Source organism: Vulpes lagopus, chromosome X (assembly GCF_018345385.1).
Source record: "Vulpes lagopus strain Blue_001 chromosome X, ASM1834538v1, whole genome shotgun sequence".
In the NCBI taxonomy this organism is placed as follows: domain Eukaryota; kingdom Metazoa; phylum Chordata; class Mammalia; order Carnivora; family Canidae; genus Vulpes; species Vulpes lagopus.
Window position 1 is genome coordinate 13,189,243 of NC_054848.1, and position 16,049 is coordinate 13,205,291.

At 40.2% G+C, this 16,049-nt stretch overlaps 1 protein-coding gene across 6 annotated transcripts in view; it reads left to right on the forward strand.

Moving 5' to 3' along the window:
* Window positions 1-16,049, forward strand: part of REPS2 (RALBP1 associated Eps domain containing 2) — a 227,493-nt gene that overhangs the window by 84,667 nt on the left and 126,777 nt on the right. For all 6 annotated transcript variants that reach the window (XM_041740770.1, XM_041740772.1, XM_041740771.1 and 3 more), the window contains exon 5: window positions 1,086-1,183. In XM_041740770.1, the coding sequence (XP_041596704.1) occupies window positions 1,086-1,183 (98 nt within the window). The remainder of the gene's footprint in view (window positions 1-1,085; window positions 1,184-16,049) is intronic.

Below are 16,049 nucleotides of genomic sequence, written 5' to 3' on the forward strand. Positions count from 1 at the left end.
ATCGAATCCCACGTCGAGCTCCCGGTGCATGGAGCCTGCTTCTCCCTCTGCCTGTGTCTCTGCCTCTCTCTCTCTCTCTGTATGACTATCATAAAAAACAAAACAAAACAAAATCTTGAATTGTTAACCGGGAATGTTCATCAAAAATGGTTTTATTGGGCAGCCCCGGTGGCTTAGTGGTTTAGCGTTGCCTTCAGCCCAGGGTGATCCTGGAGACGTGGGATTGAGTCCCACATAGGGCTCCCTGCATGGAGCCTGTGTCTCTGCCTCTCTCTCTCTCTCTCTCTGTCTCTAATAAATAAACAAAATAAAAAAAAAGGTTTCATCTTGGGTGATAATTTCTCCTTTGTGTTAGAGCTGAATACTACCTGATTATATTTAACTATTTTCCTACCATATTGGCAAGATCATTATGAAGTGTTCTGGAAATAAAAGGGACTAAAAAAATGCATTTGTTTTTGTGGCGTAAGAACTTTTCTCAAAGTCAGCAAAAGTATTTTTCATTTGGTTATTGAAAGATAAAATAATAAACATAAAATACATTTATTCCTTTCTGTATTTTTCTCTACTTGGTTTTACATTCTTTCCAATAAGGGAAAGAAGACTGTGACATTTATTTTTGAAAAATTAATAATAACGATTCTTAGTGTTGAAAATGCATATTTATTTTCTTGCTTCTTGAGAAGGTGGATGATGAATGCAAGACTTTTAAACCAGCAGGTACATATAGAAGTTACCTGATATTTAAAATTTGAGCATTTATAACATGGCACTTTTCTGACTGTTGTTATTGTTTTCTGTTCCAATTTAGGTTCCTACCTTTCCACTTTTCTAATTTATTCCTAATCTCAACTTGATGTAAATATTTTCCTGTCTTTTCATGAATCAGTTGAATGTCTTTAGATTGCTTCCCTAAATTGTACCCAGGGGCATCAAGGTTTGTTTGTTCAACGTGGCCCAATGTAGATAAACTCTGACTCCTTTGCTAATTCTTCCCTGAAGAACAGTCTCAGTTTGAGTGTGAAATCATCATTTTTGAGTAGTATCTTTTTATACTATGCTGACTTTTCCTCCTGCTTTTTCAGCTCCTTATGAAGCTAGACAGCCCCTTGTCCAGCCTGAAGGACCCTCGTCAGGGGCCCCAGGAGCCAAGCCCCCTCGGCATAAGGCTTCCCTTATTCGGGTAAGTGATGTTTTATGCCACATATGTGGGAGACTATGGGGACATGACTTTTTGATGGATCCTCTATGTTTTTTTCAAGGAAGATATAAAACTGCCCCCTTATGCAAATATTGCACTTCTTATTCTGTTGCTTATATATTTTTCTAAATCTTTTTAAGAGTGAATTCTACCCTCAGTGTGGAGCTTGAACTCATGACCCCAAGATCAAGAGTCTCATAAGACTACTGACTGAGCCAGCCAGGCTCCCCTGTTCTCCTAAATCTTTTTTTGTAATGTGTGTTTCTACCCTTTTCTCAGTGTCTCTAGACTAATCCAAGCTGGTTCTTGGTCTTTTGTATGTCTATAATGCCCTTCTACCTACATCATTAGGCATCTCTTTCAGGAGTGCTTTATTTTTTTTTCCCAAATAGCCTATCTTATTTCTGCCTTATTCTTTATTATTATTATTATTATTCATTCATTCAGTGCAAATTTAGCTGTTGCCCTTTGTTTTGTGCCTCCAGTTACACTGCAAGCTTTTGGAAGGCAGAGGTAGTTCTTCCATATTCTCTTTCAGTGCCTAGTGCGTGCAGTTTGGAGAACAGTTATTTTACATATGGCAGTGACTACTATTTCTTACATATAGTAGATATAAAAGGAATATTATGACAGAATCACAAGTGATGTCTCCGTTTTTCGTGGCTTAGAAAATTTTATCCAATGTTTTCTTTTGGATAAAGAATGCTTATCATTTTCGTGTCTACAACTGTTATCTTATGTAGTATCTCTGAGTCCTGTGCTGGGGAAGTCATATTCTCAAAAAAGGGTGTGTGCATGCTGGTGTGTGTGTGTGTCTGCCTGAGAGGAATTATGAAAAAACTGGGTTCACTGACCCTAAAGACAAGAGGAAGTTGGGTGGTTTGTATGACATTTCGTTATCCAACTTAGGAAAAAGGATCACTTATTCACAGGCAGTTCTACTCAGAATAGAAGGGTGGTGTCAGATATTTCCATAAGGAATTGAGGTGCTAAGTCTCAAACAGAATAGACAAAGGCTAAGGATGATTGTGGTACTTAACTGAATATGCTCTGTGAATGGGGCAATCTGTTAGGCCCAGAACTGTGTTATAGACAGAATTTTATCTGTGTACAAAGAACTTTCTTAAGGATAATAACTTAGCCATATCCTGTATATTTATATTTAATGCTTCCTACAACTGTAAGATCTAGGTACTGTTCTATCTATTAGTGTAGATGACTTAACTGTGGCCGAGAGAGGTCAGGTAATGGGTCTAAAGTTTTATTCATAACTGGTAAGTGGCAGAACCTGAATTTGAAGCTGGGTCTGCCTAGTGTCAAAATCTGCACTTTAAAATATTTTGCTATTCATTAGAGTTCCATATTATAGGGAGGCTAGGTTTTGGACTTGCTACATAAACAAGCACTGGGTGTAGTAAAAAAATATTCTGGAAGATCCCTTACTGGAACCGTATTGGAGAGCCAAGATGCCATTCTCTCCTAGGTCCAGTAGAGCTCACTTTCACCCCTAAGTTGGAACAAAGAGCTGTTTCTTTAGTTGAGCCCCAGATGTAGTAGTTGGCTATGTTTAGAGGTCCTGTGGTATAAAAATATGTCTTTAAACACAAGAATCACACTTACTGTGGAATGATGGTTACATTAGGAGAGGAATTGGAAGGACTGGGATTCATCCACAAAATTCTCCAGGATGTGGCTGTGCATGTCTGTGCAGAGTGTATCCTAGTGCTGTAGAGACCTAATCCTGAATTGTTAGAATGGTGGTCAAACAGGCAGTAAATCATGAACTTTGCAGTGGTCAGAAAGGGCTCACCAGACCCTTTCTGCCTAGTTCCCTAGATGGGATGCCATGGGTTTTTACATGGATTGGTGTCTTGTGACTTCTAATCTCTGGGTCCATGTTTCCTGCTGATAGATATGCTTCATGGGTACTTTATTCAACTGATGTTTACTAAACACCTATTAAGTTCTGGGTACTGTGTTGAGGATACAAAAAACAAGATTTAACATTCCCAGCCCCTGCCCTCCTAGAGCTTATAGGCAATTGAACGAGGTGGCCAATAATCAAACCATTGCAAAGTAAATATGTCATTACACTGCTGTGAATGGAAATTACACTGGAGAAGCAGGCTCCATGCAGGGAGCCCGACGTGGGACTCGATCCCGGGACTCCAGGATCATGCCATGGGCTGAAGGCAGGCGCTAAACCGCTGAGCCACCCGGGCTGCCCGAGCTTGCCATTTTAGAGAGAGATGCTTGTGCCAAATTAAGCACCCAAATATTGGAATGAATAATTTTTTTTTTGCCTGATATTTTAGGCTGGCCTGCCTGCCTGCCTGCCTGCCTTCCTTCCTTCTTGCTTTTTTGTTGTTGTTGTTCAAGGTTGGATGTTTTTTCTCTTAAAATTTCAGATACTGAGCATATCCTATATTGGTGAATGGTTGACAGTGATTTTTAAAGAAATCCTAAGTCTTCTTTCCCGATTCATCTGTTTATCATGCGTTTATAGGTCATTTTGTGGTTTACTTTTTCACAAATTATACCATCTATATTTGTAATTTGCTGGTGTGGGATTTAGATTTGTTCCTTTTGCTCCCACTATACTCCACTGCCTCTGCTTTGCCATGGTTGCTGGAACCTACCTTGGATTAAGTCCTTGTTTCATTGACCCCATAGCAGCTTTGACACTGACCACCTTCTTGACATGCTCTCGTTGTTTGGCATCCATGATGCCATCCTTTCCTAGTTTTCTTACTGCTTCTATGACTACCTCTTCCTAATCTTCTTTTTCCATTCTCCTCCTTCCACCAGCGCCTCACATGTTGGTGATGCCTGGGTCCTTCTCACTCTCTTCTTCTTTAGCTATATGGATGCTTATGACCACATCCAGCAGATACCCTCACTCAGATGTCCCACTGTAAGTTTAAACTAACATGTCTTTCCCACAAAGTCAGCTTTCACCCTTCCATTCCTGGCTCTGTCCATCTATCAGCATAGACCAGAATGCTGGTCTCTGTATTTGACTCATGTCTTGGCTCTTCTACCCACTTAGTTACCAGGTCCTGACCATTTCACTTTCTCAGTGCCTCTCTTACCTGTCCATTACTCTGCATTTCTTTGGTTCAGGCCATCTTCCTCTGTCATTGAATCTATTGTATTAGCCTCTCTTTTTCTTTGCTTCCCTTTTTGGCCTCTTCAAATCTTAAAAATACATATCTAATCACCGTACTCCCTTGATTGAGACCTGTCACTCTCTGCCTACTCCTCTCTTCATATCACCTATATTCCTGAACATGGCTCTCAGGGCCCGGGTGTTCGCCCCTGCTTAATACCCTTTTAGCCACAGTAGCTCACTTCTCTCCCTCCATACTCCAGCCACACAGAACTACTGTTGTTTCCTGATAGTGTTCTCTATGTGGAACCTTACTCTCCATCCTGGCTTTTGTCTTCTTTGTTTTCTCCTTTGTTTCAATTAATGTATGCTCTTTTCCCATTGATAACATTAAGTTTGAGAATTTTCTAATATTTCTTGTATATGTGAAGTTTCTGCTTTTTCATTCTTCAAAATGGTTCATTACTCATCTGTAAGCTCAGCTAGAGGTTGGGCATTCAGTCTTTATTGGTTGCACATTCCAGAGGCAACTGGTATTGTCTGTTTCTTTTGTACCATTCCAGGAGTATTTTATGCACATATAAACAAATATAGGTATTCATATATATATGTATATTTGTATATACATATACATGTATATGGATATACACACATATAAAAAATACATGTAATATATTTTTACCTGACTTTACAGAGTTAGGTTTGGCAAATGAAATATCCTTCCAGGCAGATCCCCCTAGAAAAAATTTATCTTTTATTTTAAATCAAAACATACTCACTTTTTGCACCTTAAATAAACATGCTATGATATTTTCTTCTTTTGCTGGAAGAGTGAACTTGTAATAGTCTTCTGGGGTAAATTTTCAGTACTCACTTGTCTTTATTACTTCAAAGACAAAAAACTAATAAACAGAATTTAGGGAACTTCATCACTCTGCCATTTTACTTGGGGGTTTTGGCTATATTTGTGATGGAAGTTTTGTAATGAATAGGCAGACATTGTTAGACATTGGTAGCCAGCCACCGTATTAATCTAAAAGTCTGTGACTTGAAAAAATTTATTTAAATTAGTTGTCTCCTTCAATTTCTTATCATGCCCCCCATCCCACCTTGAACTTAACTGTATATACTTATGGCCAGAAGCACATTCTCTCTGTTCCTTGCCTCCATTTGGAATGGTTCTAAATAGAAAAGAAGTATGTAAAGGATGGTGAAAGGAAGAATACCCTGAGGTTTTGTTGGTATGCTGGTGGCATAAGTCCGAAGAGAATGGCTATCTACTATAAATTGTTCATTGTAGTCATTTTGATGAGAACAGGAAGAATTAGATTTTCTGGGAGGCTATTGCTGCACTGGGAAGGCTTTTATGGTGAAAGGCATTTTATGGATGGATGGGACTAGCATGATGTGGGGTGAGGAGAGCAGGGTGTAGAGGCTGTGGCTGGAAGATTGGGATGGGATTGAGTGAGGTGGTTTAGAGACAAGTCATGAGCAAGTTGCTCTTTGAGTGTGGAGAAGAAAGAAGCAGGTCAACAAGGGGCCTCTTCATACTGTCTGATACACTCTGCTTCTCTTACCTGGTCCTCAGCCCAGAGGAATGGCCTGTGTGGCAGGTCGGGCCCATGGGGGGTGGGGGGCTCTTTCATGGTCATTTGGCTTGGGTGGGCATTGTTTTTGTTGTGTTGTGTTTAGTGAAACCACAGGCATTTTTTTTCCTTCCTTATTTTGGAATCTCTCCCCTCTCCTTGTCTGAGAACTGTGATATTGCCCCCCTGCGAAGTGTCCCTGGGCACACTTCCGCATAACACCACTCCACATTTAGTTCTTGCCCTTTTTAGTACTTCGCATCTTGTAGTCAAACTAGTGGGCTCATGAGCCACTGAAGAAACCCACGCAGATGTTATGAGGGACTAGAGCTAAGCAACCACCTACTGATGCTTGCCCTCTTTACTTGGTCACAGTGAAAGCAGGCTAAGGTACTGCTTGCTAGTTTCAGATTCTACATTAAACACCATACTGGTGTTTTTTGTTTTTGTTTTTTTGGATCATGGGTTGTGAGCTTTCAAATACCCTTGTTCTTAAGGCAATTCAAAACTTAAAAAAATCATCAAAAATTAAAAAATACAAAGGGGTGCAGAATGAAAAGTATCCCTCCCAGACCCTTCACTGGCCATCCAGTTCCCTACCCAAGAGGCAGATAATAGGACACATTTCTTTTGTATTGCTTTAGGACTATTTTACGCATATACAAGTTAACAGAGGCATTCTTATATGTAACTACACGTAATAGGTGTAAAACATAGAGTTCTACCTTTATATATATATGATAGCATACTATATACATCTGTTATATACTTGCATATTTTACTTAGCAGTAAACTTTAATATTCTATAATGGTTCTCATCTTTTGGTTTTTTTTGAGATAATGGTATTTTATTGTGTATATCTTCTATAAATCATTTATGGATCAGCTCCTTCTGATCAGCGTATGGAACTTGCAATCAGAGCATTGTTTGCATATGTATATATGCATATATAGATCTATGTATGTATGTATGTATCTATCTATCTATAGAGAGCTCGCGCACAAGCAAGCACACACCAGTTCTTAGAAATGGAACAATTGGGTGAAATGTCTACACACTTTTATTTTTGATCGAGATTTTCAAATTGGAAACTATCAGTTCACACATTTACCAACAATATATGAAAGTGTTTGTTTTCCCATACTTGTGCTAACACAATGTCCTAAAAACCTTACACATCTTTGCCAAATCTGATAGGTGAAAAATGGTATCTCAGTGTAGTTTTTAAAAAAAATCTAGGTGTAGGTTTAATTAACATTTCTCTTTATTAGTGAAGTGGAATATATTACATTTATGAGACATTTGTGTTTCCTTTTCAGTAAATCACTTCATATCCTATGCCGTTTTTTTGAGTTATCAGTGTTTTCTTACTGGTTTGTCATTCCTGCCAGTCTGAAACCAGAAGCTGGTGTCTCTCTTCCTTTGGATGAGTGAGAGGTTGCAGTGTATATGGAAAACTGCTCCTTGTGTGGTTGAGAGGATGTCCTGGGCACCCAAGGCCCTTGTAGGAGGTTAGGAACCTAGCCTTTCCTGGTTCTGGAGCACCCTAAGGCCCTCCAGCAACAGGAATTTCTTTTTTATACCTTTAGGGCAGAAAGTTGAATTACTTAGTTTATGGGTGGAGATTGGGGCTAGGAAAATCTTCTCTTATTAGGGATGGTGAATGTTAATACATCCTGTGTGTGTTGACCTCTTAGCATTGCTAAATTCCCTTCCTCTGACTGAAATAGAAGTGGCTGAGGGAGAGGGAGGGGGAGGAGGAGCAGGAAGAGGGTGAGAAAGCATATATGTGTGTTTGTCTTTGTGTGTAACAGGAAGAACAGGTTTGATAAATTTTATAAGAATGTATGTGCCTTGTTCTGGACATCTTGTTTTACCAGATTCCTTCCATATTTGATTTCAAACCTTAGCTGGAGTTTTACCATTTCCTTGAGGGGTAAAAAGGTTGATGTGTTCTACTTCACTTAGTCTACTACCTAGGACTCAACAGATTCCCAATTAGTCACTATTACCACAAAGAGGTCCTGTTTTTCATTGTGTCAAGTCTCCTTCCTACTTATTTCCTTCACCTACTTCTAATTCTCTTTCCCTTATTTTTGAAACACTTTATTTCAATTGATACTGAAATTTACTTTTTTTTAGCCGTCTTTCGTTATATTCTTCAGGTGCTTATCATCTACTCTATCTGCCCTTGCTTCTTAACAATTAAAGTGATGGTAGTTGCTTAGTTTCTTTGTTAGGAAGCACTTCTACATGAAAACTGTTTTGTGTTACAAGATGAGAATAGTAAAAAGATACTAGATCATTGAAAGAGAGGTGATTCTAGGATATAAGAACAGGGTACCTGGCATTGAAACAGAAGGATTTTTATGGGAAAAAAATTCAGTAAATACTAGGATTCAATGGGGGTGCTGCCTTAAGGCTTTACAGAATCCATGGTTGGAGATAGTAGGGTGGACGGAGGGTAAAAATGGAGGATCTGGTACACATGAGAATTCTAGCTTCCATATAGTGCTTAACAGGTCGGGTAGACTACTGATGAAAGCAAATGAGCACATTTTCTTTGTGGAGTCAGCATTGCTTTCCCCACAGGTGTGGGCCTTTTGGTATCCAGAACTTTCTTGGTAGTAGCTAGGGCCCACATTGGTTTGGTAGATAGGAGCACCTCTGGTTTACTGTCTCAGATGTAAATACCCAATTGAACAACTGGTCCCAGATAGTACTATTTAAAGCTGGAAAAGAGAGTGGTGGTTGTTTCTAGCATATTCCCCAAGACCTCTTGGTCTCAGTTAGTTGGTATATACTTGGGTATAAATTTGGAAGACTCCTTTACAACAGCACCGTTTTAGCTCCTGGGTCCATTGGTATTCTCCCTGGGAGGTGAGGAGAGGGGTGGCTGGCTGAGTGGGAAGAGTCTAGACTAAGGGTGTGCACTGGTCAGGGTTTTATTGTGAACAACAGAATGTACTCTGGCTAGCTTAAGCAAATAGGGATTTCTTTTTTTTAAAGATTTTGTTTATTTACTCATAGAGACACAGGAAGAGAGAGAGAGAGAGAGAAAGGCAGAGACACAGACAGAGGGAGAAGCAGGCTCCATGCAGGAAGCCTGACATGGGACTCGATCCCAGGTCTCCAGGAGCACACCCCAGGCTGCAGGCAGCACTAAACCGCTGCACCACTGGGGCTGCCCAAATAGGGATTTCTAATAAGAGGGTGGAAGCTCTACTAGATAGATCTTTGGAAGGGCAGAAGATTCTGACTGACTTCTGAGTTTGAAGGAACAATTCCCCAAACCACACAGTAGGACTGAATGGCTGGATGGCTGAGAGAGCTTTGCCTTTGCCACAGTCAGGAAGCTACAGAGCTGGGAAACTGCTGCCATAGCTCTGAGCTGCAGCTCTACACTGTGTATGACCCAGGCCCGCCAAGCAAATGCTTTGTTCCCTGCCTCTTTTACCATGTGACTTGTTTTGAATCAGCCTTCCATGGGTGTCTTTAGTGAGAACCTAAGTTCCTTCTGGCACTCTAGCAGCAAAGGTATTTGGATAATGTACTTTAACATAGCCAGCATTTGCAGTGCAGTTATGCTAAGAGGAGATGGAGTGGGTATTGAGTGATCCAGTACACCACGTATACAGCACACAATAGGAGACATAGTCTAAGACCTGAAAGAAGGCCAGTGTTGCCAGAGCCTGGAGAAGGAGGGAGAAGAAGCTGGAGAGGTAGGCAGAGCCCTGTGGGCCATGGCACTGCCTTTTAGGTGGAGAGCTGATGGTTCAGAAATGAAGTGGCCCAAGTGACCATCCCAGATTTGAGCCCAGGTCTGTCTGCCTCCATAATCTACACTCTTTTTGCATTTCTAATCTGTAGCCTCGTTATCTAAAGCATTCCTTGAATTCAGCCCCAGATCTTGGCACATCTGTTTCTCATCTGATCTCAGGCTGCCTTGACTGAGGGCTTGGTAGAGGAGACAGGTCCCCTTGACCTAACCGGCAAGGATTGGGGTGGGCATGTTAGTGCAGTGGTACTGGAAGTCTGCAGCCTCATCAAAATCTCCTCTTACTGCTGACTTCTCACTTTCTCCTGGCCTTCTCCAAGCAAAGAGCAAAATTCCAAGGAAAAATGCCCTTCTGGAGCAGCAGATCTTGATTCCTGATGGGAGAATTGGAGATAGTGATTATTCATAAGCATTTCTTACGTGAAACAACATAGTGCTAGTGCCACATACCAAAATAACAGTGAAATGATTGAATACCTGTATGGCTGTCTACAGGATTCTTTCCTGATGTGAAAACATGCCAGATGCTCATAGGTGTGTGAGAAATAAGATGGTGCTCTGTCTATAATTTAGTAGCTTAGTGGCCCAAATCTACAACTAAACTAGATAATGGGAGGGATGTAGAAGTAAGTATAGGCTATTCATATCCCATAATGAATATCTGCAGTCTGCAAAATTGGTGCATTGATTTTGGCATTGCAGTGAGGGTGTTCCTTTTTTTAATTTTTTAAAAGATTTTATTTATTTATTAATGAGAGACACAGAGAGAGAGAGGCAGAGACACAGGCAGAGGGAGAAGCAGGCCCCACGCAGGGAGCCTGATGTGGGACTTGATCCCGGGTCTCCAGGATCACGCCCTGGGCTGAAGGCGACGCTAAACTGCAGAGCCACCTGGGCTGCCCTCCTTTTTTAAATTTTAATTTAATTTTTTTCATCATGGTGAGTCTACTCTTTAATCCCCATCATCTATTTCACTTACCTTCCAACTCCCCCCTAGTAACAATCATTTTGTTCTCTAGAGTTAAGAGTCTGTGTCTTCGTTTGTGTCTCTGTCTCTCTTTTCTTCCCCTTTGCTTGTTTTGTTTCTTAAATTCCACATATGAGTGAGATCATATGATATTTTTCTTTCTCTGACTGACTTATTTCACTCATCATTATACTCTGCCTCTATCCATCTTGTTGCCCATGGCAGAATTTCATTCCTTTTTGTGGCTGAATAATTGTGTGTGTGTGTGTGTGTGTGTGTGTGTGTGTGTGTGTATACATACACACATACTCACTCACACCCCCATCTTTATCCATTCATCTATCTATCTGTGGGCACTTGGGGTTGCTTCCACAATTTGGCTATTGTAAATAATGCTCCAATAAACCAATCCCTTTGAATTGGTGTTTTTATATTTTTTTAGGTAAATACCCAGCAGTGCGATTGCTGGGTCCTAGCATAGTTCTATTTTTAGTTTTTTGAGGAACCTCCATACTGTATTCCACAGTGGCTACACCAGTTAGTGTTTCCACCAATAGTGTGTGAGGGTTCCTTTTTCTCCACATCCTTGCCAACACTTGTTGTTTCTTGCCTTCTTGATTTTAGCCATTCTGAGAGATGATTCGGCATTTCCCTGATGATGAGTGATGTTGAGGATTATTTCATGTGTCTGTTGGCCATCTGGATGTCTTCTTTGGAGAAATGTCTGTTCATGTCTTCTGCCCATTTTTTATTTATTTATTTATTTATTTATTTATTTATTTATTTATTTTTTAATTAATTTTTATTGGTGTTCAATTTACCAACATACAGAAAAACACCCAGTGCTCATCCCGTCAAGTGTCCACCTCAGTGCCCGTCACCCATTCCCCTCCAACACCCGCCCTCCTCCCCTTCCACCACCCCTAGTTCGTTTCCCAGAGTTAGGAGTCTTTATGTTCTGTCTCCCTTCCTGATATTTCCCAACATTTCTTTTCCCTTCCTTTATATTCCCTTTCACTATTATTCATATTCCCCAAATGAATGAGAACATACACTGTTTGTCCTTCTCTAATTGACTTACTTCACTCACCATAATACCCTCCAATTCCATCCACGTTGAAGCAAATGGTGGGTATTTGTCGTTTCTAATTGCTGAGTAATATTCCATTGTATACATAAACCACATCTTCTATATCCATTCATCTTTCGATGGACACCGAGGCTCCTTCCACAGTTTGGCTATTGTGGCCATTGCTGCTAGAAACATCGGGGTGCAGGTGTCCCGACGTTTCATTGCATCTGAATCTTTGGGGTAAATCCCCAACAGTGCAATTGCTGGGTCGTAGGGCAGGTCTATTTTTAACTCTTTGAGGAACCTCCACACAGTTTTCCAGAGTGGCTGCACCAGTTCACATTCCCACCAACAGTGTAAGAGGGTTCCCTTTTCTCCGCATCCTCTCCAACATTTGTTGTTTCCTGCCTTGTTAATTTTCCCCATTCTCACTGGTGTGAGGTGGTATCTCATTGTGGTTTTGATTTGTATTTCCCTGATGGCAAGTGATGCAGAGCATTTTCTCATGTGCATGTTGGCCATGTCCATGTCTTCCTCTGTGAGATTTCTCTTCATGTCTTTTGCCCATTTCATGATTGGATTGTTTGTTTCTTTGGTGCTGAGTTTAATAAGTTCTTTATAGATTTTGGAAACTAGCCCTTTATCTGATATGTCATTTGCAAATATCTTCTCCCATTCTGTAGGTTGTCTTTTGGTTTTGTTGACTGTATCCTTTGCTGTGCAAAAGCTTCTTATCTTGATGAAGTCCCAGTAGTTCATTTTTGCTTTTGTTTCTTTTGCCTTTGTGGATGTATCTTGCAAGAAGTTACTGTGGCCGAGTTCAAAGAGGGTGTTGCCTGTGTTCTCTTCTATGATTTTGATGGACTCTTGTCTCACATTTAGATCTCTCATCCATTTTGAGTTTATCTTTGTGTATGGTGAAAGAGAGTGGTCCAGTTTCATTCTTCTGCATGTGGATGTCCAATTTTCCCAGCACCATTTATTGAAGAGACTGTCTTTCTTCCAATGGATAGTCTTTCCTCCTTTATCGAATATTAGATGACCATACATTTCAGGGTCCACTTCTGGGTTCTCTATTCTGTTCCATTGATCTATGTGTCTGTTTTTGTGCCAGTACCACACTGTCTTGATGACCACAGCTTTGTAGTACAACCTGAAATCTGGCATTGTGATGCCCCCAGCTATGGTTTTCTTTTTTAAAATTCCCCTGGCTATTCGGGGTCTTTTCTGATTCCACACAAATCTTAAAATAATTTGTTCTAACTCTCTGAAGAAAGTCCATGGTATTTTGATAGGGATTGCATTAAACGTGTAAATTGCCCTGGGTAACATTGACATTTTTACAATATTAATTCTGCCAATCCATGAGCATGGAATATTTTTCCATCTCTTTGTGTCTTCCTCAATTTCTTTCAGAAGTGTTCTATAGTTTTTAGGGTATAGATCTTTTACCTCTTTGGTTAGGTTTATTCCTAGGTATCTTATGCTTTTGGGTGCAATTGTAAATGGGATTGACTCCTTAATTTCTCTTTCTTCAGTCTCATTGTTAGTGTATAGAAATGCCATTGATTTCTGGGCATTGATTTTGTATCCTGCCACGCTACCAAATTGCTGTATGAGTTCTAGCAATCTTGGGGTGGAGGCTTTTGGGTTTTCTATGTAGAGTATCATGTCATCGGTGAAGAGGGAGAGTTTGACTTCTTCTTTGCCAATTTGAATGCCTTTAATGTCTTTTTGTTGTCTGATTGCTAAGGCGAGGACTTCCAGAACTATGTTGAACAGCAGTGGTGAGAGTGGACATCCCTGTCTTGTTCCTGATCTTAGGGGAAAGGCTCCCAGTGCTTCCCCATTGAGAATGATATTTGCTGTGGGCTTTTCGTAAATGGCTTTTAAGATGTCGAGGAAAGTTCCCTCTATCCCAACACTCTGAAGGGTTTTGATCAGGAATGGATGCTGTATTTTGTCAAATGCTTTCTCTGCATCTAATGAGAGTATCATATGGTTCTTGGTTTTTCTCTTGCTGATAGGATGAATCACATTGATGGTTTTACGAGTGTTGAACCAGCCTTGCGTCCCAGGGATAAATCCTACTTGGTCATGGTGAATAATTTTCTTAATGTGTTGTTGGATCCTATTGGCTAGTATCTTGTTGAGAATTTTTGCATCCATGTTCATCAGGGATATTGGTCTGTAATTCTCCTTTTTGGTGGGGTCTTTGTCTGGTTTTGGAATTAAGGTGATGCTGGCCTCATAGAACGAATTCGGAAGTACTCCATCTCTTTCTATCTTTCCAAACAGCTTTAGTAGAATAGGTATGATTTCTTCTTTAAACGTTTGATAGAATTCCCCTGGGAAGCCATCTGGCCCTGGACTCTTGAGTCTTGGGAGGTTTTTGATGACTGCTTCAATTTCCTCCCTGGTTATTGGCCTGTTCAGGTTTTCTGTTTCTTCCTGCTCCAGTTTTGGTAGTTTGTGGCTTTCCAGGAATGCGTCCATTTCTTCTAGATTTCCTAATTTATTGGCGTACAGCTATTCATAATATGTTTTTAAAATCGTTTGTATTTCCTTGGTGTTGGTAGTGATCTCTCCTTTCTCATTCATGATTTTATCAATTTGAGTCTTCTCTCTCTTCTTTTTAATAAGGTTGGCTAATGGTTTATCTATCTTATTAATTCTTTCAAAGAACCAACTCCTGGTTCTGTTGATCTGTTCCACAGTTCTTTTGGTCTCGATATCATTGAGTTCTGCTCGAATTTTAATTAACTGTCTTCTTCTGCTGGGGGTGGGGTCTATTTGTTGCTTTTTCTCTAGTTCCTTTATGTGTAAGGTGAGCTTTTGAATTTGAGATCTTTCCAGTTTTTGAATGGATGCTTGTATTGCGATGTATTTCCCCCTCAGGACTGCTTTTGCTGCATCCCAAAGATTTTGAACGGTTGTATCTTCATTCTCATTAGTTTCCATGAATCTTTTTAATTCTTCCTTAATTTCCTGGTTGACCTTTTCATCTTTTAGCAGGATGGTCCTTAACCTCCATGTGTTTGTGGTCCTTCCAAACTTCTTGTTGTGATTAAGTTCTAATTTCAAGGCATTATGGTCTGAGAATATACAGGGGACTATCCCGATCTTTTGGTATCGGTTCAGACCCGATTTGTGACCCAGTATGTGGTCTATTCTGGAGAAAGTTCCATGTGCATTTGAGAAGAATGTGTATTCAGTTGAGTTTAGATGTAAAGTTCTGTAGATATCTGTGAAATCCATCTGGTCCAGTGTATCCTTTAAAGCTCTCGTTTCTTTGGATATGTTGTGCTTAGAAGACCTATCTAGTGTAGAGAGAGCTAGATTGAAGTCACCAAGTATAAGTGTATTATTATCAAAGTATTTCTTCAGTTTGGTTATTAATTGGTTTAAATATTTGGCAGCTCCCACATTCGGGGCATATATATTGAGGATTGTTAAGTCCTCTTGTTGGATAGATCCTTTGAGTATGAGATAGTGTCCCTCTTCATCTCTCACTATAGTCTTCGGGTTAAATTTTAATTTATCTGATATAAGGATGGCTACCCCTGCTTTCCTTTGAGGACCATTTGAATGGTAAATGGTTCTCCAACCTTTTATTTTCAGGTTGTAGGTGTCCTTCTGTCTAAAATGAGTCTCTTGTAGACAGCAAATAGATGGGTCCTGCTTTTTTATCCAGTCTGAAACCCTGCGCCTTTTGATGGGGTCATTAAGCCCGTTCACGTTCAGAGTTACTATTGATAGATATGAGTTTAGTGTCATCATATCTATTCAGTCCTTGTATTTGTGGATTGTTCCACTGAACTTCTTCTTAAAGGGGAATTTTAAGAGTCCCCCTTAAAATTTCTTGCAGAGCTGGTTTGGAGGTTACATATTCTTTCAGTTCCTGCCTGTCTTGGAAGCTCTTTATCTCTCCTTCCATTTTGAATGAAAGCCTTGCTGGATAAAGTATTCTTGGTTGCATGTTCTTTTCATTTAGGACCCTGAATATATCCTGCCAGCCCTTTCTGGCCTGCCAGGTCTCTGTGGAGAGGTCTGCTGTTACCCTAATATTCCTCCCCATAAAAGTCAGGGACTTTTTTTCTCTTGCTGCTTTAAGGATCTTCTCCTTATCTTTGGAATTTGCAAGCTTCACTATTAAATATCGAGGTGTTGAACGGTTTTTGTTGATTTTAGGGGGGGATCCCTCTATTTCCTGGATCTGAATGCCTGTTTCCCTTCCCAGATTAGGAAAGTTTTCAGCTAGGATTTGTTCAAATACATATTCTGGCCCTCTGTCCCTTTCCGCGCCCTCAGGAACCCCAATTAAACGTAGGTTTT